The following is a 27,960-nucleotide window of genomic DNA, read 5'->3' as shown; positions in this document are numbered from 1 at the left end:
GAGAGAGAGAGAGAGAGACAGAGACACACACAGACACGCACAGACACACACAGACAGACAGAACGAGAACACTTGTATTTTCATAAAAACAACTTTTCTAACACTGTATTAATATGTTATAATGTCGCCTGTCACATACATGTGGATGACACTGGCCAGAATCGAAGAAGTTAATTGAAACATAATCCATCCGCCAGTCCCGACCTGTTCTTGTCCATCTGTTGCTTCGTTTCCTAAAACACGTTGCCATATCGTTTTTTAAGGCCGAATATAAACACAACGTCACATCACATCACAAAAGGTTTAATGTTTAATCACAGCATTCAAAGTTAACATTGAAGCATCTCCTTCGGCTTGGCCACATCCTCTATTCGGTGTTATTTTTCTGTAGTTTACCCAGTAAATGTATTGAAGACCATATAGTGATGTATTAAAATAATCTATGAACAGTTCTACATGAACAAGCAGATTCTCTATTCCTGATGTAAAGCAGGTAGGCCATGAGACGATTGCAAAGAAGGTAAATTTCTGATTATCAAAGCTGAATGGAAACAGGAGGATAAATAACAATAAGCTGCAACAAGGCAAGTGAAGCATGTCAAATTGGACTAAGTTTCCATGATATTTATTTCCCTTTTTCTGATTACTTTTGTTATTTAAATGTGATGGCATTTCCAGATTGCAAATGAACTCTATACAATAAACACGAAATATAGACGAAGAATAACTGATCTGTCGAAGAGATGGGTTGTGATGCCCACTCAAATATCATCACAAAAAATGCCTTTGTGGTGCCTGAACATGACTACGACCGTGAAGACACAACGAGGGGCAAATAAACACAAAAAGTTGTTCGAAAAGTTGTTGTTGTTGTTTTGCTGATGGGATTTTCTCGAGAAGGGGGTTGGCTAAAAATAACCCAAGAGGAGCAGAGGCCCATGGGAGAGAAAAAGGGAAACCTTGCTACAAACAAAAAATGTAGTGAGAACTCATGTACAGTGAGGAGCTTGAGAGTAACAGAATGCAGTATATGGTGTAAGAGAGATAGGGATCTTAGAGAGTGAGTAAACCTCATGCACGGTGTGGGGAATACAGAGAGAAAAGGTGAGGGAGGCACAATAAGGTGGCACAAAATCCAACTTGTGGCACATAGTTCATCGTGAGTTGGGAGCAAATTAATGTTGTTTGTGTAATATGCATGATCTGACAGGATAGCACATAACGAACATATTTTCCTTTGAGCTTGATCTAGTCTGGGTTTGATTCTCGACTCTAGTATAAACTGACTCAGAAGCCTAATGATTAGCATGTCTTCGCTGAGTCTTGGAAGTTGGCTGTTCAATTTTGACCCGGCCCACTGTCATACCAATGACTTTAAAATGCCATGTGCTGCTTCCTTGCTTGACACTCAGCATTACAGGATAGAACATGGCCAAATCTTGTGGGTTGGCATCCCACAGGGATTAGGAAAATTCTCCTTATTTGCCCTGCTGAATGCGGAGCAAATGTTTTGACATAAAGATTATCGCTGGTATTCATGGTGCCTTAATAAGTTACATCACTTCCCCCAAGCTCAGCGGCTGTGTTTGTCTGAAGTCACGTCTGGTGTTCCTTCATTTTTCATATAATTGTCTGCATGTTTGTGCATGATCTATGTTGCAGCTCCGCTATGACCATGAGCCTTAGACCATGTAAAAAAAAAAAAGAAGAAGAAAAAAAAAAATATATATATATATATATACTAGCTTGGCTCGGCTCGCTCCGCTCGCCTCACCAAGCGTCGTTACTGAGGAACGGACTTATTTTAACTGAGGACAATGACTACCTGAGTTGCTGTGTTGTCATGATTTACAGCAATCATAATACAAACAATTATTTTGCACAAATATATTTGTTGTTTGTGATATTACATTTTTATAGGCAATTTCGGTTGAAGATTTCGGTTGAATGTTTTTTTTTCAAGAAAGAACTTCTCAGCACATACAGAGGGGAGGGGTAGGTGCAGACTGGAAGTTTGGGACGATTACACCTAACCACCACGTAATTCAAAACACCTCACCACACATAATTAAAAACACCTCACCACCACGTAATTCAAAACACCTCACCACCAAGTAATTCAAAACACCTCACCACCAAGTAATTTAAAACACCTCACAGCCATAAAACACGTAATAAAAACACCTCACAGCCACGAAATTAAAAACACCTCACCACCACGTCATTTAAAAACACCTCACCACCAAGTAATTCAAAACACCTCACAGCCATAAAACACGTAATAAAAACACCTCACAGCCACGAAATTAAAAACACCTCACCACCACGGCATTTAAAAACACCTCACCACCAAGTAATTCAAAACACCTCACCACCACATAATTAAAAACACCTCACCACCACGTAATTATAAATACCTCACCACCACGTAATTCAAAACACCTCACCACCATGTAATTCAAAACACCTCACCACCACGTAATTCAAAACACCTCACCACCAACTAATTCAAAACACCTCACCACCACATAATTAAAAACACCTCACCACCACGTAATTATAAATACCTCACCACCACGTAATTCAAAACACCTCACCACCATGTAATTCAAAACACCTCACCACCACGTAATTCAAAACACCTCACCACCACGTAATTCAAAACACCTCACCACCACATAAATAAAAACACCTCACCACCACGTAATTATAAATACCTCACCACCACATGATTTAAAAACACCTCACCACCACATCATTTAAAAACACCTCACCACCACATAATTCAAAATACCTCACCACCACGTGATTCAAAACCACCACAACGTTATTAAACACTTCACAACCACGGAAACAAAAGTTTGAGGGAGTCGTTAAGTGACAACACAGACACTGCCCAGATGTGTAGATATATAGATAAATGACTGTACCCGAGTTGCCGTTTTGTCATGGTTTAAACCAATCATAATTCAAACAATTATTTTGCACGAATGTATTTGTAATATACGTGATATCACATTTTATAAACAATTGAAGTTGAAAACTTAAGTTGAAAAAATTTTTTTTCCTGAAAAAATTCCAAAAAAAAAAAAAAGATGGGAAAGTTTTCAAAAAAATACCCTTAGGACATACGGGAGAAGTTTGGTATGATTTCACAAAAGTTTGAGAAAGTATTTCGGTGACAAGACAAGACAACACAACACATGACAGACACTGCACAGATATATATATATTTAAAAAAAAAACCACCTTTAGAGGCCATTTTTCCCCGCAAAGCAGGGGTTGGCCTTTTTCGGGAACCGTGGTTGTTGTTGTTTTTCGGTCCCCTATTTGAAGCAATGTTTTACGGCCGGATGCCCTTCCTGACGCCAACCCTTTTTGCCGCCTTTAACGACAAACAGGGAATTACCAGTGAACTGGTACTCAATTAGCCGACCTCGGAAGGATGACAGGCTGAGTCAACCCCCCTGGCGTTAATTCAGCGATTGACCGGGATTCGAACCCAGGATCCTAGGATCCCAAGCTGGCACCCTAACCACTAAGCCAACACCAGGTGCTCTTGAAACTGATGTAATTTGGGCTGTTAATGGACTGACTACCTTTTATGCTGCAGAGATCCGTCCAGTTGCATTTTGTTATTTATGGATGAAATTAATAACACTCAGGACTCCAGAAATCGTTTTTTGGGGACGAATGGACATTTTATTGTTGCCACAAATAGGTGCCATTCCCTAAACCTTTCCTGTGTCTCTAGTATGCATCATGACCATTAGCCTAATATTTTACTGGTTTAACTCAAATGAAGAACAATTGTTATTGTAACAATCACCTTCTGTGAAGTTTCTCTTCCAGTCTTATCCCCGGGGGTTTTGTTTCTACTGTAAGGAATTTACTTATTGGCAGAGAAACAATCTTTCATTATACTCATTATGCCATCAAAATCAAAAAATGAGGCAACTATGTCGATGTTATTTTAAGAATTTTGCGACAATTTTATATCTTTCATTCAAACTCAATTTCAGTTATGGCAAACCATATGGTTATGGCAAATTCAAACTCTCATGAAAAATACATAATTCATGGGAAACTATGGCAAACCAGACTCGGTGGCATTATCGGAAAAGCGTCCACTTTGAGTCTGGAGGTCGGCGGTTCAATTCTGACCTCAGCCGAGTCATACAAAAGACTTTAAAATGGTATGTGCTGCTTTGATCCTCAGTATTTACAGGATGGAGCACAGACAATCCACAATGGATGCAGTACCTCCAGAAAGTATTCACACCCCTTGACTTTTTTCACATTTTGATGTGTTACAGCCTGAATTTAAAATGGATTAAATTGAGATTTCTTTGTCACTAATCTACACATAAGGCCAATGTGGAATTTTGTTTTTACAATTTTTTTTAATGAATTAAAAATGAATTTACAGAAATATCTAATTTACATAAGTATTCAACCCCATGAGTCAATACTTAGTAGAAGCGCCTTTGGCAGTGATTACAGCTTCAATTCTTCTTGAGTATGTATCAACTTTGCACATAGAACTGGATTTGTGGAGTTTCTCCCATTCTTCCTTACAGATTTGCTCAAGCTCTTTCAAGTTGAATTGGGAGCGTTGATGAACAGAAATCTTCAAGTATTTCCACAGATTCTCAATGAGATTCAAGTCTGGGCTTTGGCTGGGCCACACAATAACTTTCACGTTTTTGTTCTGAGACATTCCAGGGTTGCTTTGGCTGTATGCTTGGGGTGATCATCCTGTTGGAATGTAAATCTTCGCTGTAGTCTAAGGTCTTTTGCACTCTGAAGCAGGTTCTCCTCAAGGATTTGTCTGTATTTGACTCCATTCATTGTTCCCTCCATCCTGACAAGTCTATCAATCCCTGCTGTTGAAAAGCATCCCCATAGCATGATGCTGCCACCACCATGCTTCACGGTAGGGATGTTGTTAGTTGGTTGATGAGCTGTGCTTGGTTTCTGCCAGACGTAGCGCTTTGCAATCAGGTCAAAGAGTGAAATTTTCATCTCGTTATATAGACTTATATAGACTTATATAGACTATATAGACTCGTTATATAGACTTATCAACAGAATCTTTTGCCTCATGTTCTCAGAGACTTTCACGTGCCTTTTTGCAAACTTCAGGCATTCTGTCATGTGCGTTTTTCTCAGGAGTGGCTTCCATCTGGCCACTCTTCCATAAAGCCGAGATTTGTGAAGTGCTGCAGAGACTGTTGTCCATTTGACAGGTTCTCCCATCTCAGCCTAGGAACTCTGTAGTTCTGTCAGAGTGGTCATTGGGTTCTTGGTCACCTCCCTTACCAAGGTCCTTTTTGCCTGGTTGTTCAGTTTGGTCAGACGGCCAGCTCTGGGAAGAGTCTTTGTAGTTCCATATTCTTTCCATTTCCTAATGATGGAGCTCAATGTGCTCTTGGGAACTTTCAATGCTCTCAAAATAGTTTTACACCCTTCTCCAGATCTATGTCTCTTCACACTTCCATCTTGGAGTTCTACAGACAGTTCCTTGGGCTTCATGGTAGAGTTTCTGCTCTGACATGCACTGTCAACTGTGGGACCTTATATAGAAAGGGTTTATCGATTTCTTTATAAATCATGTTTAATCGATTGTATTGGCCACAGATGGACTCCAATCAAATTGTAGAGATATCTCAAGGATGGTCAAGGGAAATTGGATGCACCTGAGTTCAATTTTGAATTTTGATTGTTATAGCAAAGGAGTTGAATATTTATTGACTCAGGACATTTTAGCTTTTCATTTTTAATTGATTTTTAAAAAATTCTAAAAAAAATTACACTTTTTTGTACTCTTAGTCTAGGATCGTATGAGAGCTAACACATACAACATATTAACAACATACTAACACATACAATAAAGGGAGCGGGAGACAAGGGGGAAGAGGGGTATTATGTTAAGATCGGCAACAAAAAAAAAATCCATTTTAAATTCAGGCTGTAATAATAATAATATAAATAAGAATATAATATAAAATATCTCCTTATCAGCCTCGGTTTGCTTGTTATCCTCACGTTTTTTGATAGAAATAATAAAATAACGGGGGTGGGGGGGGGGGGGGGTGGGTGTATTTTTATTGGCTCCGTCTGTGTGTCTGTCTGTCCATCCGTCATGCTATTTCCTCCTATACTGCTGCGCTGAAATTCACTAAACTTGGTGCAAGAGCGGTGTCATTTTTGGCCCCGTCTCTGAGGAGGGGTTAAAAGGTCAAATACCGAAAAATGCAATTACGGGCACATTTACAAACATTTTACAGCATGAAATATCTGACGATTTTTTGGATTTGACCCCCGGTTCATTCCCCAAGGGGTGGGGACGTAGGGTCATGAGTGTCAATATGGGGAAAATATTTTGACTCAAAATTTGATATTTGGTCAATCCTGGTTGAACTTTTTACCATCTTTCAACTTTGCTTAAGGTGGAAAGCATGTGGAATCGCGATGGCGTGCCATCGACTTCACTCTCGCATTTCTCTTTGGAATCGGTGTTACCTTGAATTGGATGATACATTTTATTCCCTCATATAAGTTTGGAAGCAACGAATGAAAAGGAAATCTATTTGCCAAAATCAAAACACTCATTCTGTGTCCAGCACAGCATGGAGTTGCGGGTTTTATACTTCCAGGCCAAGCAGGAAAAATATGGAAATGAAAAATAATTCTCAAATTGGGGGAAAAAAAGTTGAATAGCATGGATTATTTTTTCATATTTCGATCACAGCACCAGGGAGCATCACTTTGTCGCAACAATCTTCGAGGAAAAAATGGTTTACGTCTCCCTCTGGCGGACGCGACCCACGTCACGTGGTCAATGCTTGTGGTCGTGCCTTGTCACAGATAGAAGGAAATCGTGCAGGTGGCTAAGAGAGGTGACGTAGTTGTCTATTCTATAACTATGACTATTATCACCGAAAAGAGATCCTTTGTGAAAGCAGAATATGATATCAACAACTCGGGAGTTCGTTTCTCTTAATCGGGATCGTTTCCAATTACATTAAGTGAAGTCGTTATAATTTATTTGAATTTCTTACAACATTAAATCAATATTAAAATCGCCATTCTCACAGGGTGTTTTTATTTTGTGGGTTCTTCTTAGAGTTGTGGTGCTCATATGAGGTTGCTTCTAAAGATTTGAAAAGTGTGTTTCATTATTGATTTTATTTAAAAATTGGCGTTTATTTTGTTTAGAACAGAATATGAACCAACATATTGAATATGAACATACAGAATATGAACAGAATATGAACAGAATATGATTTGTTTAGAACCCCCCGCCCACCCCTTCCAGTGTCTCCTCCCCCCCAAGCCCTCTCCGTCCCACATCCCACGTCCCACGGATCTCCCGATGTCCCTGCTCTCAAATGTTGTACTTGTGTGCTTCCCTCTTCTCCTGCTCCCTTTATCTTATGATTTATGTGTCAGTTTGTCTTTTTGTGATTAATGTTAGCTCTTGCATGAGCCTCGATCTTGTACACAAAAAATAATAAAAATAGAATGTTTGTTTGAGTTTTATATTTTAACTTCCTCTTTAATTTCTGGATTGTTCATGTTAATTGCATCTAAATAATGATGAGACATTTTGAAATTCTTACAAAAAGACCTCAACTTCTGATGAGATTGAATAGAAACCGAGAATCCAGATGTCACGATAATTTTTTTTGTGGCGGGTTGTACCATTTTCTCAACTTCCACTCAAATTCCAAAATCATTCATTAATTCATTTACAATTAATTTTATTATTACCCGTACTTTCACAGGTGATTGCATCATCCTATGAGAATGAATTTTTTTAAATAAATAACGGTGCAATGCACTATGCAAACTAAATTCACTGTTGTTGAATCTGCAAGTTGAAACAACCCTTGGAAGTTTGAAAATAAAACCTTTAACCAAAGTGTTTTGTTGCATTGATTTCCTCAAATGCTGACGAGTGGAAAATGACTGGCTTTTTGGACAAAGTGCAGGTGTTAATCAGCGAAATGATTGTTTTGCAAAGTTCCCTCAATTTGTGCACAACAACAGGTGTATAGTAAATCAGGGATGTGTTCCATTACCAAGTAGCACTCAGTCGAGCATCCGCCAGGCTGAATATTTCATGTTTTGTATCCCACTATTAGGCCGGATCTGGATCCGGACCCAAACTAAAATGTAATGGGCTTGTTCTTGTCACATAACAAACTAGTTTAGTCATAAGTCCATAACTTTTTGAAATATCATGTTGTATATCGTGTTTTCGCCCGATCCCTCAATGGTGAAGAATCACTTAAAAATTAAATAATTCTTGTATCCATATCCATATTCAGATCTTCCCCAAAATCAAATCGATTCGTCTTTGTCACACACCTAATCGGTCTACCAAGCTTCGGCCAAATCTGTCAATTATTTTTTTGAGATATCATGCTATGTATCGGTTTTAGCCCGATCACTCGATGGTGAAGAATCACTTACAAATTAAATAATACTCGTATCCGAATCCATATTCATATCTTCACCAAAATCGAATCGATTAGTCCTTGTCACACACCCAACCGGTACACCAATTTTTGTCCAAATCCGTCCATAGCTTTTTGAGATATCCTGCTATGTATAGTTTTTGGCCCTATCTCCCAATGGTGAAGAATAACTTAAAAAATTATAGTAGCCGGATCCGAATCCGGATCTTCACCAAATCATTTCGTCCTTGTCAAATACCCAACCACTCTGCAAAATTTCGTCCGAATCCGTCCACAACTTTTTGAGATATCTTGTTCACAGACAAACAAACAAACAGACAGGGGTGAAACCATCCACCCTCGGTGGTGGAGGTAACTAGCTCTCAATGATGAATTACTTAGAAAATAAAAAAATTCTAGCTTCTGGATCTTCACCAAAATCTAACCGATTCATCCTTGTAACACACCCAACCTCCCCACCAAGTTTTGTCCGAGTCCTCACACAACTTTTCGAGATATCCTGTTCACAACCAAACAGACAGACAGGGGTGAAAACATAACCTCAATCCACCTTCGGTGGAGGAGGTAATACGCTTGTAGAGAGCTTGCCAAGTGGCTTAAGCACTCAAGCAAGCACTCCAATAAAACAGTTGATAAGGAACGGCTGGCTTGGCAAGCGATAGCAAGCTGATTGGTAGTGGAACATACCCCTGACACATTTGTGGCATTGTGGGAAACTTTGCATTGATTGCCTAGAAACACTAACTTAAATAGGCACTGGAGGTTGCATGGACAAGTTAGAGTGACATAATTTCCACACATGTTTCGAGGCAATGTCAGTACAGGTGTAATCTGGATGACCTCAGAAGAAAGATGTTTTATGCAGCATGTACTCAGTGACTGCTAGAAGCAGGTTCATATGGGTTTATTGTGAAAAATACTGACGCGTGTGATGCAAATGCAAAACCGAGTTGAACGTTTTAACCCGAACTTTTGAACCTGGTCGGACACTTGTTGAATATATCGGACACTTAGGGTTAGGGACACTTATCGGACATTTATTGAATATATCGGACACTTATTGAATATATCGGTCACTTATTGAATATATCGGACACATTGAATATATCGGACACTTATTGAATATATTGGTTGCTTATTGAATATATCGGGCACTTATTGAATATATTGGACACTTATTGAATATATCGGACACTTATTGAATATATCGGACACTTATTGAATATATCGGACACTTATTGAATATATCGGACACTTGTTGAATATATCGGACACTTATTGAATATATCGGTCGCTTATTGAATATATCGGGCACTTATTCAATATATTGGACACTTATTGAATATATCGGACACTTATTGAATATATCGGACACTTATTGAATATATCGGACACTTAATAAATATATCCGACACTTTTTTTTTGTTTGTTTGTTTGTATACAAGGTCGAGGCTCGTGAAAGAGCTAAAAAGACACTTATTGAATATATCGGACACCTATTGAATATATTGGTCACTTATTGAATATATTGATCACTTATTGAATATATCGGTCACTTATTGAATATATCGGTCACTTATTGAATATATCGGACACTTTCTGATCATGATGGATAAGCTTTTTATTGTTATTATTGGTCAATATTCTTTTTTTCCCAACGGAAATAACTGTTGTTAATATCGCTGTGTTATTCAAATTAGACGCACGCGCTCTCTATTGGGAATGGCGAGGTAGGTTATGTTCTTATCCTTACCTTATTCAAACGTGTAATTCAAATTTCCTCTTGCTGTGTAATTCAAAACACCTCACTGCACTGGAAAACGTGGGGACAGGTAAAACTGCACTGTGAATGGTGTGGACTTGTAATACCCTCTCCCACCTAGAGTGGCGCTACATGACACACATTTACATTGAGAAATTGGCATCTCCCTCCCCCTCCACCTCTCCCACCCTCACCTGTAAAGATAAAAACATCCCTATGCCTTAATGGGGTCATGCTGATCCTATATAGCCCGTCTGGATGGAGTTGGCCCAGCACTGTAGGAGTAGCACGACAAACAAACATACACACAAACACACCCAATACAAAGACACAGCTGTCCGTGAATTACAGTAAGGATTAGATCCCTTTTCAATACTGAGATCGTTTTTTGCCATCATGTATATAAAATGAGCTCGGTCTCGGTGTGTCTGCGTCCGTTCGTGCGTGCGTGAATCCGGCCGTCGACAATTGTCCTAATCAAGCAATAATGGTACCCCCTACACAATTGGCAGCATTATCAATCAGATGCTAGGCAATCTGCAAACAGTATGATGTAGTTAGGTAAGGTGAGGATAGATAGGCCAGTTTCAATATACATTAAAACAAAAACCTCTTCATCCTTCTTCTTCTTCTCTTATAATAATGGTGATTTTCATATTGATTACATTCAGAAAATGCTTGCTATATCCAATACCCTACTTTTTCTCTCAGCATTTCGATTTTACTCATATAATAGTAATATATCGTCCCATCAAACAATATTTCTGATTATACACCGCCTTTAAAAGCATACGTAAATCTATCTCCGATCTATAACATTCCTATTCCCATCATCTTCTTCTTGTTTATATATTAGCAATAATAATCTGTATTGGACTCACACATGGATACAAACACAAGGAACTTTAGTGCTGGAGGAGGGCACTTGGCCCATCATGCCTCCGCTGCACCAACTCCAGAAACCATCAGCCATCCACAACCAAGCTACCTCCAAGATTTGTGAAAATCCCAGTACCCTGTTGTCATTCCACCTCCATAAAAAAATTATTATTGTTTGTTAACCTGGGTTTGAATGTCAACCCAGGTATAAAATGCCATCCTGGTGTTTTGCAGGCAGGGGAGAGGCATTGGTGTGTCCGCACTGTCCATCGGAAGGACATTAAGCTGGGTGTCCCATCTCCTTGCATTGTTTGCTGAATGTTAAAGATCAAAGAGTCGGCGAGTTATTGCCGCCACGCTGGACAAATTTCAAATACCTCTCACCTTCAGTCAAATGTCAGGCCTTGCTAACTGGTTCGTGAAAGGCTTCCTTGACAACCGTTCTCCATCGGAACAATCGAACGATTATCGCCTGAAACCTCAGCTTCCTCTTGCTTCTGCTGGTGGTTAGCATACTCAATCAACGTCCTGTTGATTCCATTCATTGCACCTGTCCACCGATCCACAGTTCACCGTAGCCTTCACCAGCAAGACCAGTTATTAATTTTACATGAAATATAATTTTAGTTTTACTTTGTTATTATGTTGCACCTCATGACTGTGATGGTGTTCTGTAATCTTTAGGGAGCAACAGGACGGTCGGGTTTATCGGGAGCTGATGGACTTCCAGGTGCCCCTGGAACCATGCTCATGCTGCCGGTGAGGTTTTATTTTTACGTTTTTGTTGGTGTATGCTTTTGTGGTGTTATGCTCTTTGTTTTGTAGGCCATGTGATTGGATGAATTTGTGAACATTAACTGTATTTATAACAATTGCACAAGGCTCAGGAGGAGCTTGTATACAAAAGCATGACAAAGACATATTGATCTAATCTATGGTGAAGTAGAATGGTACTAGGTAGAGCGCATACCTCCGCCAGGCTGCGCAAACTGTTTGCTTTGTATCCCACTGATATTAGGCTGGACCTGGATCTTCACCAAAATCGAATCAATTCATCCTTGTCATACACCCAACATATCCATCAGGTTTCCTCCGAAGTCGTCCATAATTTTTTGAGATATCCAGCTCACAGACAGACAAACAGGCAAATTTAAAATCACTCATAGAGCGACACTTGGCAAAAGAGAACAAAGTGGAATGTCACTCAGCAGAGCATCCTTTTGACCTAAAAAATAATTGGTGGTTGAATTCGGTGACCTGAGATGCAAATTGTCTTCAAATTTTAAGTTAACCGAATGAAAATTGACAATTTTATAAATTTGGCCTATGTTGACATTTTGGCCGATGTTGACCTCAAATATAATATGTGATTGAATTCAGTAAGCTGATATGCAAATCCTATTCAAATTTCAAATCAATCGGATGAAAATTGAGGATTTTAGAAATTGGAAATTGTTGCTGACCTTTGGCCCATGTTGACCTTTTTGCCTATATTGACCTCAAAAATTGTTGGTGGTTGAATTTAGTTAGCAGATATGAAAATCATATTCAAATTTCAAGTCAATCGGATGAAAATGTAGGATTTTAGAAACTTGAAAAAAGTGGTTGACCTTTGGCCTATGTTGACCTTTTGACCTCAAAAATAAATAGAATTCTGGCAGACAACCAACTCTACCATTTGGGGAAGTTTCGTGAAGATCAGTTTAAAATTGTGACCTGTAGGCAAGTATAATTGAGCGGACAGACAAACACACAAACCGGAGTGATCAACATACTTGTCAATTTTTTTTTTTTGCAAGGTAATAAGGGTGAAAACAGAACGTCTCCCAACCTTCGGTGGTGGAGGTAATTACAAAGATGTTCGTAAAGCACTTAAAGTCCAGAGAATTTGAACCTGGGTTCCCAGCATCATTATCTATTGATTGAGATGAAAATACTAAGCAGGCCATTGCAAGGCAATACAAACATCAGTAATCATCACTCGTATGCCTTTCGCTGCACTAAACAGCACAAACGAATGTGCAAAATGATGATTCGACATCAGCTAGCGATGATACACTACCACTTACCAGTTTTGACAACCTTTTTTTTTAACGAACAAATTAAGTCAACACTATTTTGCAATGGAATTGTGACTCAGCCTCGCTATATGTGGATTTAGAATCCAATTAACTTCAAAATCAAAATTACGACTCAATGTTTAAAACTTTAAATTCCTTTTTATGAAAGTCTCACTTCTGCATCATTTGAGTCATTGACACCGATATTCTTATGGCAAATCGTAGAGAAAGACTAAATATTTTCTGCTTTGTGGTCCAATATAACTCATTAATACAGCAGCACCATCCGTATTCAAAATTGTGAAATGGTCAAAGATCGAATACTTAAGATTTGAATAATTATTGAGCAGATATCGAGAAGGGTTAGGGTGACTACATATGAATATGTAAAAATGTAAAATATGGTAAAATCAAAATTTACATTTGTTTGACCACAATACATTTTTAATATACTTTAAGAATAAATTTTTTTCTAAGTGTAAATTAATTCTTCCCCTCATCCTCAGGCCACGTACCATCTACCCCATCCATACTCATGATCCTTTCTACCCTCATTAACCGTTCAAATCCCATCTCTTCCTTTCCAGATTATTCTCTTTTCTATCTCCTCCCTACATCCACCTTTCCCTTTTTTGTTCCATCTTTGCTTCATTCTCAATATTTCCCTTCGCCTTCTTCCTGTTTTGGAGCTTGTATCCAACTTGCTGGCCCCATGTCCACCACCCCAACCCCCATCACTCTCTCTTTATTATCCTTACCCATTCTTCTTTTCAATTTTGTATGTATATGTAAATATATTGCCACGTCGACGGGTCTGACAAGTGTCACTCATCATGCTGGGGGTTTGCACAAACCCTGAAGATCGCCGAACTTACTGAATTTACACTGATGCTCAACAGATTGAAAATCTTCCCCCAAGGATCGCTTAAATGCAAACAAAATTGTCGGCCAGGCTGCACGCACAAATGCAGAAGGTGGGAACACGCCTCTTGTCTTTTAAGATGGTTTATTACAAAGGAATACAACCGGGGAAGGACAAGCCAACAAAATCGGGACAGATCTGGTGCTTGAGGACAGACAAATAAGGAAGAGAAGACGCGCACTTAAAACCAGTGAATCGATAGTAATTTATTAAACTACTACATAAGGTGCCAAAAATAAACTATTAACTGTCACACCCGAACAAAAGGGGGAAGACGATGGCTTGTGGCAGACACGAGCTTGTCTGGCCAAGGATTGAGGCTATTGGTGGTACAGAACAACCGGAGGTGAGAGGTGTGGTGACAGGGAGATAACGTCCATGTACAGTCTCTGAGGAGAGATTGCACCAAAGAGTCAACAATGATGCCAGGCAGTGAAGAGGAGAGAGATATCTTCTGCACTTGCGCACGTGCAGCTTTTAGGCCCTTGGGGCCCTCCTTCCAGCATGTGGCTGGTCATGCGATTGGTTGTACCGCTGCCTAGGGTAGATGCCTCCACAAAAGTACCCTCATTGACATAGTCTTCGTCTTCGAATAGTGATAGTCTTCGTCCAGGACTCTCTGCAGCTCACTGTACCACCAGGTGAGGGCAAATAAAATGGAAAAGCAATTAGATCCAAATCAGAATCCACCACAAATGTCAAATCATAATTTCACCTTTTCGTTGAATATATGCTGTTGAATGTGCCGTTCATCACGTTTCTGAGTTGAGAGTGATGCCGATTAGGAAGAAGAAGAAGCCTAACTACCAACTTCGTACACTTCTGGAATAGTTTGATTTATTTTTGTTCAAATGGCTGGTGATTGTTTTGTATTTATTTATGCAAATGTGTACTTGTATATACAGTGCATTCAGAAAGTATTCAGACCCCTTCACTTTTTTCACATTTTGTTATGTTGCAGCCTTATGCTGAAATCGTTTAAATTCATTTTTTCCCTCATCAATCTACACTCAATACCCCATAATGACAAAGAGAAAACAGGATTTTAGAAAGTTTTGCAAATTTATTAAAAAGAAAAAACTGAAATATCACATTGACATAAGTATTCAGACCCTTTGCGATGACACTTGAAATTTAGCTCAGGTGCCTCCCATTTCTCTTGATCATCTTTGAGATGTTTCTACACCTTGATTGGAGTCCATCTGTGGTAAATTCAATTGATTGGACATGATTTGGAAAGGCACACACCTGTCTATATAAGGTCTCACAGCTGACAATGCACATCAGAGAAAAAACCAAGCCATGAGGTCGAAGGAACTACCTGCAGAGCTCAGAGACAGGATTGGGTCGAGGCACAGATTTGGGGAAGCCAACAAAAAAAATCTCTGCTGCATTGAAGGTTCCCAAGAGCACAGTGGCCTGCATAATTCTTAAATGGAAGAAGTTTGGAACAACCAGGACTCTTCCTAGAGCCGCCCGGCCAAACTGAGCAATCGGGGGAGAAGGACCTTGGTAAGAGAGGTGAACAAGAACCCGATGGTCACTCTGGCTGAGCTCCAGAGATCCTGTGTGGAGATGGGAGAAACTTCCAGAAGGACAACCATCACTGAAACACTCCACCGATCTGGAATTTATGGCAGAGTGGCCAGACGGAAGCCAAACAGTTCAATCTTGGTTTCATCAGACCACAGAATCTTGTTTCTCACAGTCTGAGAGTCCTTTAGGTGCTTTTTTGCAAACTCCAAGCGGGTGTTAATGTGTCTTTCACTGAGGAGAGGCTTCCGTCTGGCCACTCTGCCATAAAGCCCCGATCGGTGGAGTGTTGCAGTGATGGTTGTCCTTCTGGAAGTTTCTCTCATCTCCACACAGGATCTCTGGAGTTCAGCCAGAGTGACCATCGGGTTCATGGTCACCTCTCTTCCCAAGGCCCTTCTCCCCCGAATGCTCAGTTTGGCCGGGCGGCTCTAGGAAGAGTCCTGGTTGTTCCAAACTTCTTCCATTTCAGAATTATGGAGGCCACTGTGCTCTTGGGAACCTTCAATGCAGCAGAGATTTTTTTTGTAGGCTTCCAGATCTGTGCCTCGACACAATCCTGTCTCTGAGCTCTGCAGGCAGTTCCTTTGATCTCATGGCTTGGTTTTTGCTCTGATATGCATTGTCAGCTGTGAGAACTTATATAGACAGGTGTGTGCCTTTCCAAATCTTGTGCAATCAATTGAATTTACCACAGGTGGACTCCAATCAAGGTGTAGAAACATCTCAAAGATGATAAAGAGAAATGGGAGGCACCTGATCTAAATTTCAAGTGTCATAGCAAAGGGTATGAATACTTATGTCAATGTGATATTTCAGTTTTTTCTTTTTAATAAATTTGCAAAACTTTCTAAAATCCTGTTTTCTCTTTGTCATTATGGGGTATTGAGTGCAGATTGATGAGGGAAAAAATGAATTTAAACAATTTCAGCATAAGGCTGCGACATAACAAAATGTGAAAAAAGTGAAGGGGTCTGAATACTTTCTCAATGCACTGTAACTGTCATTAATCAAAAAGGCTTAGGCACTATTGAGCGAATTTAAAGAAATAAAAAAAACGAACTTTTTTTTGCCTAAAACTCCCAGGTACTCACTGATAAACCTGTGAAAGTTTGACAAAGATCCGTTCAGCCATCTCTGAGAAAAATGGCGACACACACACACACACACACACACACACACACACACACACACACACACACACACACACACACTTACACACACTTACACACACACACACACACACACACACACACACACACCAGCAGCAGCTCTCTTATATTATAGTAGATATTTACTTTCTTTATAACATATTGATCTCACTTTTACCACTTTTAATCTTGATATATTGATTTGTTTGGTTTTGGTTTTGGCCTGTTGTGGGATGTCCATCGGTGGCCTGTCAAAAGGGGCAACTTCAACTTAATTTCTGAATCTCCTTTGCTTATTTGTCATGTCACATGTAGAATATCTTTTTCTATGCTATTTTCCTTGCAATGTATATTATACATGTTTGCCTTTAATTGCAAAATGTCTTGTGGTTCAATGAATGCTGCAGACAGAAAGTTCAAGGTCACCCAGCAATCCGAGTTCCGCACCACGCTAGTTGACGCTGTTCTCTATTTTTGAGAGCCTCTTGCTAAAGCGTTAAATGCAGAGCCAGTTATGTCATGGCCGTTCTGCTGTGTATTTCATTACTCATTCTTTCAATCATTCCATATGGTTGTATAGTCTTTATACAGAAAAGTTCCCGGTACTGACTTAATGGAGTGATTCACTTTGCTTTCCTCGTCTTTCTTTTACCTTTTAAACCTTTTGAATGTTTCAGCTCACAATTTTCCAGCCTCCAAACGTGATGTGACTAATGAGTAGTGGACAACCAGTTGCTTTGCACAATCATCCGTATATCCTCAACTCGGTAATTGCATGCCATAAATCTTTAAATTGAAGTATTGTGAAACAAGATTCGGAAATTTGCAGGAAATTATTTACTTGACTTCAATGGCATTGTGACTGTCGGGTCACACTGCTGGGCGTTTAAGGTGGAGGGGATCGAGTGAATGGGAAATCCAAGGTTTGTTTAGCAGCTTGAGCTTGCACGGATGATGGACCGCATCATCCAATCGTGAAAGAACCTGGGAGACAGAGTCTTTACAGAAATGTTCAACAGTTTGAATTATTTAATTACTGCTGAGCACTGTGACTCAATTGGCATGTTTACAGCTTGGCTTATTTTGCTGTTGGATCAATTATTCTAAGTAATTATTTTTGCATTTGTGAAATAACTTTTGTGTTTCCTCGCACAGTTTCGCTTTGGTGCCAATCATGGTGATGGAAGTAAAGGGCCCGTACCATCGGCCCAAGAAGCTCAGGCTCAGGCAATCCTACAGCAGGCGAGGGTAAGTTTTTAAGTAAAGGTTAAAACTTTTTTTTCCAGTTCTTCAGTGATTGCTTATTATTTTTTTAGCAGCAGATCCAATTACAAGAAATATTTCAATAATAGGATTGAGGGTGGGGAACTTCCAAAGAATGTTTGACCACTTTGTAATCGACAAAACGACAAAAATGTTTGGTACTAGGTTTCAAATGGAACACAGCTATGACTGAGCCTCGCACAATTTGGCCTTATAAAGGCCAAGGACGTAACTGCAATCATACAGGTGCTTTGGGTAGTTCTTCATCAATAGCAGCTTAGAAAATACAGAGATAAATCAGATGGGCCACACAGGTCAACTGCCTGTCACTCGATAGGCGATGGACCTCACTATTTGTCTGTTACCCTCCAGTCGTAGGTCAAATGGCTGCATCCTTCCTAAACATCGCTAGCTCTACCAGAATCGCCAACTTGCTGTGACTACATGGTCAAGAACCACTGTGGCTGAAACACAGACAGTCTTTGGTGGCAGTGATACCATGTTTCCTATTATTGCTGCAGCCATGCTAATAGGAGCTGTCTCTCCCATCAAAAGAGGTCTCCGCAATTAATGCTGAGACTGAATGACAACACCTTCGTGATATGGCACGCAGTGTTGTCGGTGATATTCTCGGATTGTAGGTTGTAAACACCAGAACTAATTTGATGAAAATACCAGGGAAACTACCCATTTACCTGTGGATCTCTGGTGAGAATGAGCGCAAGGATGTATTCCCTTACATGAAGCAACATGTTCAGTCTAAACTTTCATCAGTGAAAGAGGAATGACAGAAAGAGAGACCTGAAGAACTTTAATCAGTAGCTGACTGTGGTAGTGTGGTAGTGACACAAAATGCTTATATTATTGGCTAAAACTTGTATTTTACCCCCAAATCTGGGGCACAATGCCAACCTACAGTCAGAAAAGGAAAGAGATGTAACTCATTGATAAAGGGCTTTGAATTTTAACAACTTGCTCAACTGCCCATGTCATGTCTCTGATGAGGTTTTAACGATGTCTTGGAGCATACCATCCAGTGCGAGCTCGTATTGTCGGGGGAGCACCCACCATCGCTGAAACAGTGGTTTTGAAATACCAAGGCAGAATGCCCAGAGAAGATGGAATATCAGCAGAAATATATAAGCATGAAGGTCAATGCATGGTAGGACTGCTAACAACAGACTGTTTGTCAGACTTCTAGGATGTATCGATTGTTCATGAATCATGCCCCTAGAAATGCAATGCTAATCATGATCTGATCACTCAACATCACGACATATTTTTCTTCTCCGCTGCTGGAAAAGATATACACTGGAGTTCTGCTCAACAGTATTGTCTTCTTCGTTTGTATGCAGCACAAGGCTGCGGGGTCGCGTCATTGGCTGAGGGCGTGGCTGTGCTGCTGATGAAATGCCCTCTGCTTCTACTCAGAACAGGAAACAGCAGACTGGATCATTGCTCATCAGTTGCAAGAAAACTGCCAGGAGCAAAACTACAGCATTTATATAGTGTTCCTTGACTTTCAACGAAGATAGACTTTGGCGAATCCTGCACAAAGTCGGTAGCCGGCAAAATTAATTATCTTTTATGCTTTTTCCACAATAGCATGTCGGCCAGAGAGCTACACGATGGTTCATCGATGGACCCACCCACTGTCACTCGGGTGTCATCAAACAATCAAACAACATCAAACAAACAAACTTTTGCCACTACTATGATCCACAGAGCTTTAAAAACCTGTGACAGTGGTGTTTACATACAGTACTCAACACCTGGAAAAGTAGGTGAGCTATTGCCGACACCCTTTTCAAATTGCAAATTGCTGCTCCAACCTACAGGGGACACTACACCTGCGGTGCAGCTGTGCTTCCAGAAAATGATGCTACGTGATGCTATGAAAGAAGAACAACAGATGGAAACAACTCAAACACATTTCCCTTCTGCTCTCAATAGGTTTTCAAAAATTAAAATCGGGGCCCTTCCCTGTGCCAATGACTATATGCTTTGCTAGCCAGCACACCTGTTTGAGGACACATGACGTATCACTATTTCTCCAGAGCAGTTAGATACTTTAGTCTCGTCATCAACCCCAAGAGGTATTATTCCAAAACAAATCAGGATAGGTGCACTTTGGGGCTGGCAGGATGACCTAGAGGTATACACACTCACCTCGAAGCCGTCTAGCCAGGGTTTGAATCTTGACCTAGGTAAAAACTGTCATCCCCGATGTCTCTCATGCAGGGTAATTCATCAAACGTGTGTATGGACGTTAAACTGGGAGTCACACAGTACCGTCTGCCGGCATTCGTTGGTGGATGTTAAAGATCTCACGGTGTACTTCACGAAAGTAGGCATTTAAGGTATCACCGGCACCATGAACTAATTACAAAATACATGCTCTAACCTACAGAGGGCATCAGTGGCACAGCCATGCCCTCAGCCAATGATGCTATTCACAGCTTTATGCTGCATATGAAAGAAGAAATGTACCTTGCCCCAGCTGTTAAAATCAGTGACAATCGACTGAATGCCATTTGCCAAGTTGTGGAGTAAAAGAGTCAGATGTCTCTGCATCAAGCTTAGCGCACAGCACAGTTGTACTGAGCAATCTGCCGTTTGATTTTGAGACTCTCCAACATTGGTAGATTGGGCAACTGGGCTGGTTCCAAATGCTCTGCCTTCACATGACTTGCGACATTAATAGAAGGACAGTTGCGGAGTAATGTTAGATGAGCAGTGCTGAGGGCATGATTATCTGCTGGCCAGGGGCACCTCATTCACATGGATGGCACACTGCATCCTGAGGCTATTTTTACAGTCAGCTGAAAAGTGAAGACCCGCTCACATCACTGGAAATGCTTTTTGTCTCGTCACGAATCTCAATTATCATCTAAAAGCTTGGCAAATCAACCCAAACACTTGTATGAAGCAGCTGGCCTTGACAGACCAACATGACATCCTACATGCCGTTGTGCCGCACACGAGATCAAGGGTCAAGGTTAAAAAGAAGTAGAAGTGGAGGAAGGTAGCTGGGCCTCCCACTCAAGGCCAAACCTGCCCGATAGGTGGTCAGGACTGACCTTTCTCTTTGGTTCCGGGAAAGGGTGGTGGCGATGGATTTCAACCACACAACCCATTGTAGATCACCCTCTGATCTAGAGCCTTAATACAATATTGTGACTATTAAATACATTGCTGATGAAATTTAAACAAGTCCAAAAGTATACTTTCCTGGAAAGCTCTGGAATTATACTGTCTTATAAGAGAGTACAGGTAATCGTTTTCTGAACGAACTGAAGTAAAGATACGATATGTAATTTAAATATCCTAAGACTTCACTATAATTCCCCCAATGAGTATAGAAGGATCCAGAAAGCTTATCCACCAATCATAAAGGAATGGTCCTGCGCCTTTAAAGCCCAGGAGAGGTTGTTTTTTTTTTGTTGTTTTTTTTTTTTGTATACTGAATCGAGGCTCGTGAAAGAGCTAACATTTACTTCACAAACAAATCAACCAGACAAACAAAATACCCAAAAGGAGGGAGCAGAAGACAAGATGGGGAGAAGGGGAAGCACACAAACACAACATCCGAGAGCAGGGAGATGTGTGGAAGGGAGAGGGCCCGGGGGGAGGAGGCATGGGAAGGGGGGGGGGGGGGGGGAGGGAGAAGTATAAAACACAAAGACACCAAGGACTTCCTGGACAGAAGTTGGTATTTCAAAAAAGTGGAATTGGGGTGAAATTAGCGGGGGTAGAAAAGATCAAGGTTTTGGATGGGGGAAGATAAGAGATGGTGGTGAACAGCTGTTTTAAAGACTTGGAGGGTGGAGTGGGATTGAAGAGAGTGAGGGAGTTTGTTCCAGAGGCGGGAGAAAAGAGGAATGAAGGAGTGAAGGTGAGCAGAGAGTCTTAAAGCAGAGGTTTGAGCAAAGTCTTAAAGCAGAGCAGAGGTTTGAGCTTTAAAGCCCAGCACAGATTTGAGCTTTAAAGCCCAGCGCAGGTTCGAGCTTTAAAGCCCAGCACAGGTTTGAGCTTTAAAGCCCAGCACAGGTTTGAGCTTTAAAGCCCAGCACAGGTTTGAGCTTTAAAGCCAGCACAGGTTTGAGCTTTGAAGCCCAGCACAGGATGGCATCAGACATTTTCTTTGTAGTTTCCATTCAGCATCACACGTTCTTCCCAGCAGTGGCGTGTTCCTGATGCCATTGCAATAGAAATCATGTTTTTGATTCAGAAACCTTTTAAGAAAGGAGAAAAAAAATTGTCGCCTTTTTGTTTAGAGCAGATAAAGTGCACCTGGCAGTGCCGTGTTTGCTGTGAGTGGAGGCCCAGCCGCATATTTCAAAGGGAACAGAAGCAGGCTCGCATTATTTTCCAAACTTCATTCACTTTATCAACCACCAACAACACTTTAACTACAAATTCTTTCTTTTCAAACCGTCCCTTCCGTTTTCACCAAAGCAATCGATGCATCGAATCGATGATTTGCTTCTTTGGGCCACCAGACTTGATGATGTTGTGGCGGACACAAAAGCCCACTGGCGTGGTGACATCATTCCGCGCACCAAGTGGGCGGTGGCCACGCCCGAGGGGTAGGCGTGGCCTCATGATATACACCGGGCACGCAGCCCGCAGCGCGCCAGTGTTACAGTGAGCTCCTGAAATAAAGACGCTTATAAGTTACCGCTTGGCCGCTTCCTCCTTGCTCGCAAGCAGCGCGCGTAACGCCGCGCTTTACTGGTGACCCCCTTGACGTTGGATCTGCCGGAGCTATCCTTCCACACGCGACGCCATTGCCATGGCCAACTTCATCAAACTTCCCGAATTTTGGGAGGCTCAGGCCGAAGTCTGGTTCGTCCAGGCCGAAGCCCAATTTCAGCTTCGGCGCCTCACCGGCGATGACACGCGCTATTGCCACGTCGTCGCCTCCCTCGGGCCCGGCACGGCCGCTCGAGTTGTGTCCGTCCTTCGCCACCCACCGGACGGCCACAAGTACGAGGCACTCAAGCGGCTACTCCTAGCCACGTTCGGCCTCACGGACGACGCACGGGCCGACCGCCTCCTGGATCTCCCCGAGCTCGGTGACACGCGCCCGTCGGTCCGAATGGACCATATGCTGTCACTGTTGGGCGACGAAGCCCCCGGTTCTCTATTCTGGGCGCTTTTCCGTCGCCAACTTCCAGCGCAGGTTCGCCTCGCGTTGGCCGGGACCGGGCTAACGGAACCCGGAGCATTGGCAGCCGAGGCGGACAAGTACTTCGCCGCTTCGGACACGCGGGCGAGAGTCGGCGTGGCCGTCACGGCCCTCGTGGCTGATGCTGCTGCTGCTGATGCTGCTGATCCACAGCATCAGCTTATACAGCATACGCAGCATGCTGATACGCACCTCGTGACCGCCGCCACGCCCCGCCCACCGCCGCGGCGAAAACCGCCACCGTGGGGAAACCCGCCAACTCCACCGGCCTGGCAGAGCCAGCCGCGCTCCTCCAGCTCCACCACCTGGTGCTGGTTCCACGCCAAGTTCGGCCATGAAGCTCGGCAGTGTCATCCGCCATGCTCCTTCAACAGGTCGGGAAACGCCTGGGCCGGCGCTCAATAGTGGCGATGAGCGCCGGCCGTTCGAGCAGCCTGCTGTTCATAACGGACACCTTCTCCGGGCGCCGTTACCTGTGCGACACGGGAGCGCAGGTGAGTGTCGTTCCCGCCGGCACGTCAGACAAGCACGCCGCGGGTGGGGGCCCCGCGCTGCTTGCCGCGAACGGGACGCCCATCCGTACGTACGGAAAACGCTGCCTCTCTCTGCGGTTCGGAGGGCAGGTTTTCCGATGGACGTTCGTCACCGCCGACGTGCCCATGGCACTGCTTGGCACGGACTTCCTGTGCGCTAATGGGCTCCTGGTCGACGTCAAGCGCAGACGTCTTGTCCAGGCCGAGACGTTCAGCTCGCTCGCTTGTGCGTTGCCCAGCTCAACGAGCGGCTTGCCAAGCGGCTTGCCGAACGGTTCGGTTCCGGCCACGTTGGTCTGTACGCTTCCGGCAGCGGACGCATTCACCCGCCTCCTCGCCGGCTTCCCGGCCCTCACGCGGCCCACCTTCTCGGCGGGGGCCGTCAAGCACGGGGTGGCCCATCACATCCCCACCGTCGGGCCACCGGTCTACGCCCGGGCACGCCGCCTCGAGCCGACGAAGCTGGCGGTGGCAAAAGCGGGGTTCGCTACCCTGGAGTGACTCGGCATCGTTCGGCGCTCAGAGAGCGCTTGGGCGTCGCCGCTGCACATCGTGCCGAAGCCCGGCGGGGGATGGCGACCGTGCGGGGACTATTGCCGTCTCAATGACGCCACGACTCCCGACCGCTACCCCGTCCCCCACATTCAGGACTTTTCCGCCCGTTTGGCGGGCATGTCTTTCTTCTCGAAGGTGGACCTCATACGCGGCTACCATCAGGTCCCCGTCAGGATGGAGGACGTCCCGAAGACGGCGGTCATCACGCCATTTGGACTCTTCGAGTTCCTGCGCATGCCCTTCGGTCTGAAGAATGCGGCTCAGGCGTTCCAGCGACTGATGGACAGCGTCCTGCGTGACTTGGATTTTGTCTACGTCTACCTGGACGATATCCTCGTCGCTAGCGCGTCCCGCGAAGAGCACCTACGCCACCTCCGCACGCTCTTCGAACGCCTGGGCCAGCATGGCCTGATTGTGAACCCCGCAAAGTGCCGGTTTGGCGCCACCATAATCGATTTTCTGGGGCACCGTGTCACCAGGCACGGAGCCGTCCCCCTGCCGGCCAAGGTGGAGGCGGTGAAGGGGTTTCCGCGCCCCCGCATGATCAGAGGGCTGCAGGAGTTCCTGGGCATGGTGAACTTTTACCATCGGTTCCTGCCCCGTATTGCCCAGCTCCTGCGCCCCCTGCACGAAGCTCTCCGAGGTAAGCCGGGCAAAGGCGACGTTACCTGGACCGAGCAGATGGACACGGCATTCACGGGCGCGAAGCTCGCCTTGGCTAACGCCACCATGCTCGCGCACCCGGCGCCCGATGCACCGATCGCCCTCACCACCGATGCCTCGGACTACGCGGTGGGCGCGGTGCACGAGCAATGGGTGCGTGGAGCTTGGCAACCGCTGGCGTTCTTTAGCCGGCAGCTTCGCCCGCCCGAACGCCGTTACAGTACCTTCGACCGCGAGTTGCTCGGGCTTCACTTGGCGGTCAGGCACTTCCGCCATCTGCTCGAGGGCCGTGCGTTCACTGCCTTCGTCGACCACAAGCCGCTGATCTTCGCGATGGGCAAGGTCACCGAGCCGTGGTCGGCCCGGCAGCAGCGTCACCTCTCGGCCGTGTCCGAGTACACGACGGACATCCAGCACGTCGCGGGGAAGGACAACCCGATGGCGGATTGCCTTTCCCGGGCCGTCGCCCACGCAGTCCACCTCGGCATCGACTATGCCCGGATGGCAGCGGACCAGGCCGCTGACCCCGACGTCCAGGCCTTGCGGACCGCCGTCACGGGCCTCCGCGTCACCGAGGTGGCATTCGACGGCGCGGGCGCGGCCCTCTTGTGCGACGTCTCCCTCGGGCGTCCTCGCCCCATCGTGCCCGCGGGCTGGCAGCGCCAGGTGTTTGACGCCATCCACGGCCTGTCCCACCCGGGCGCGAGGGCCTCCCAAAGGCTGATCGCCGACAAGTTCGTCTGGCATGGCCTCCGGAAGGCCGTCCGCGGCTGGGCCAGGACGTGCCTCGCGTGCCAGCGCGCCAAGGTGCACCGGCACACCCAGGCCCCGTTGGCCCCGTTCACGGTGCCGGAACGCCGGTTTGACCACGTCCATGTGGACCTGGTGGGACCCCTGCCCCCCTCGCGGGGTTTCACCTACGTCCTCACCATGGTGGACCGCACCACCCGGTGGCCGGAGGCCGTGCCCTTGGCGTCGACAACAGCGGCCGATGTCGCGCAGGCTTTCATCGCCACCTGGGTCGCCCGGTTCGGCGCCCCCTCAGACATCTCGTCCGACCGCGGCCCCCAGTTCACCTCGGAGCTCTGGGGGGCGGTTGCGCAGGGGCTCGGGGTCCGGCTGCACCGAACCACGGCCTACCACCCCCAGGCTAACGGCCTGTGTGAGCGATTTCACCGCTCATTGAAGGCCGCGCTCCGGGCCACCCTCCGCGACGGCGGCTGGGTCGACAGGCTCCCCTGGGTCCTGCTGGGCCTCCGGACGGCGCCCAAGGAGGACCTGCGCGCATCCGCGGCGGAGTTGGTCTTTGGGCAACCGCTGCGGGTGCCGGGCGAGTTCCTCCCCGACTCCACGGCACCATTTTCCGCGGCACAGCAGCGCTCCGCTCTGCAAGAGACCGCCCAGAGGTTCGCCCCGGTGCCAACGGCATGCCACGGGCACCCACCGACGCACGTCGCCCCGGAGCTTCGCACGGCGGAGTACGTCTTCGTCCGCCACGATGCCCACCGGACACCACTGCGGCCCCCGTACGACGGGCCTTTCCGCGTGCTGGAGACCGGGGCGAAGCACTTCACCCTGGACATCGGCGGTACTCCTGACCGCGTTTCGGTAGACCGCCTCAAGCCGGCCCACCTCGATGTGGACCATCCACCGCCAGTGGCCCGACCCCCACGTCGGGGCCGCCCCCCTGTGGGCGGACCCCCGGCACCGCCCAGCCCCGCCGCCACGCCGCCCCCCGGTCCTGCACCCATCCCAGGGGCAGCCAGGGGCATCCCACCTGGCATCCCTGCACCCCGGACGCCGCCGATCGCCAGGGGGCGCTTCGGCCGGGTCATTCGTCTGCCCCGCAAACTGGCCCTCCAGTTGCGCGGGAATTCTGGGGGGGCGCGTGTGGCGGACACAAAAGCCCACTGGCGTGGTGACATCATTCCGCGCACCAAGTGGGCGGTGGCCACGCCAGAGGGGTAGGCGTGGCCTCATGATATACACCGGGTGCGCAGCCCGGAGCGCGCCAGTGTTACAGTGAGCTCCTGAAATAAAGACGCTTATAAGTTACCGCTTGTCCGCTTCCTCCTTGCTCGCAAGCAGCGCGCGTAACGCCGCGCTTTAATGTAATGTTTAGAGCATCCGATCTGAGTCTTGGAGGTCGGCTGTTCGAACCGTGGCCGGGTCTTACCAAAGACTTTAAAAATGGTACGTGCTGCTTCCTTGCTTGACACGCAACACTTAAAATGTCAGAGCATGGGGAAATGACCACATGCTGACAACCATTGTGCACGCCTGATTGGCCAAATGGCCTCCTGTTTTGGAGTTCCTTGTAAGGAGCTCATATTCCTATTCTCACCACTTAGTATTAATTACCTCCGCCACCAAAGGTGGATGGAGGTTATGTTTTCACCCCTCTGTTTGATTGTCCGTTTGTTACTTGCAAAATCGAAGATTTTTCAAGTACAGTATATTGGTCGGTTGTGTTTGTGACTCTGTTAGTTTGTCACCGGCCTACAGGTCACAATTTTCAACCGATCTTCACCAAACTTCACCAAGTGGTAGAGTTGGTCAAATGCCAGAAGCCTATTGTTTTTGGGGTCAATAGGTCAAAAGGTAAACATAGGCCAAAGGTCACCAACTTTGCTAAATTTCTAAAATCCTCCATTTTCATCCGATTGACTTAAAATTTGAAGACCACTTGCATATCTGGTCATTGAATTCAACCACCAAGAATTTTTGAAGTCAACATCGGCCAAATGGTCAACATAGGCCAAATTTCTAAAATCCTCAATTTTTATCCAATTGACTTGAAATTTGAAGAGGACTTGCATATCTGGTCACTGAATTCAACCACCAAGTATTCTTGAAGTCAACTTAGGCCAAAAGGTCAACATAGGCCAAATTTCTAAAATCCTCTATTTTCATCGAATTCACTTGAAAATTGAACAGCATTTGCACATTGAGTCACTAAATA

General features: G+C 44.8%; 1 protein-coding gene across 1 annotated transcript in view; it reads left to right on the top strand.

The window, feature by feature from the left end:
- The window catches only part of COL5A1 (collagen type V alpha 1 chain), a 505,662-nt gene that overhangs the window by 166,986 nt on the left and 310,716 nt on the right, over positions 1 to 27,960 (top strand). Inside the window, exons 12-13 of the mRNA XM_068102230.2 lie at positions 11,812 to 11,886; positions 17,949 to 18,041. Coding sequence (XP_067958331.1) covers positions 11,812 to 11,886; positions 17,949 to 18,041 — 168 coding nt within the window. The remainder of the gene's footprint in view (positions 1 to 11,811; positions 11,887 to 17,948; positions 18,042 to 27,960) is intronic.

This window comes from Myxine glutinosa, chromosome 13, assembly GCF_964187855.1.
Source record: "Myxine glutinosa chromosome 13, kmMyxGlut1.1, whole genome shotgun sequence".
Lineage (NCBI taxonomy): Eukaryota > Metazoa > Chordata > Myxini > Myxiniformes > Myxinidae > Myxine > Myxine glutinosa.
The sequence above is the reverse complement of the archived record's forward strand: the minus strand, read 5'-3'. Positions and strand labels throughout refer to the sequence as shown.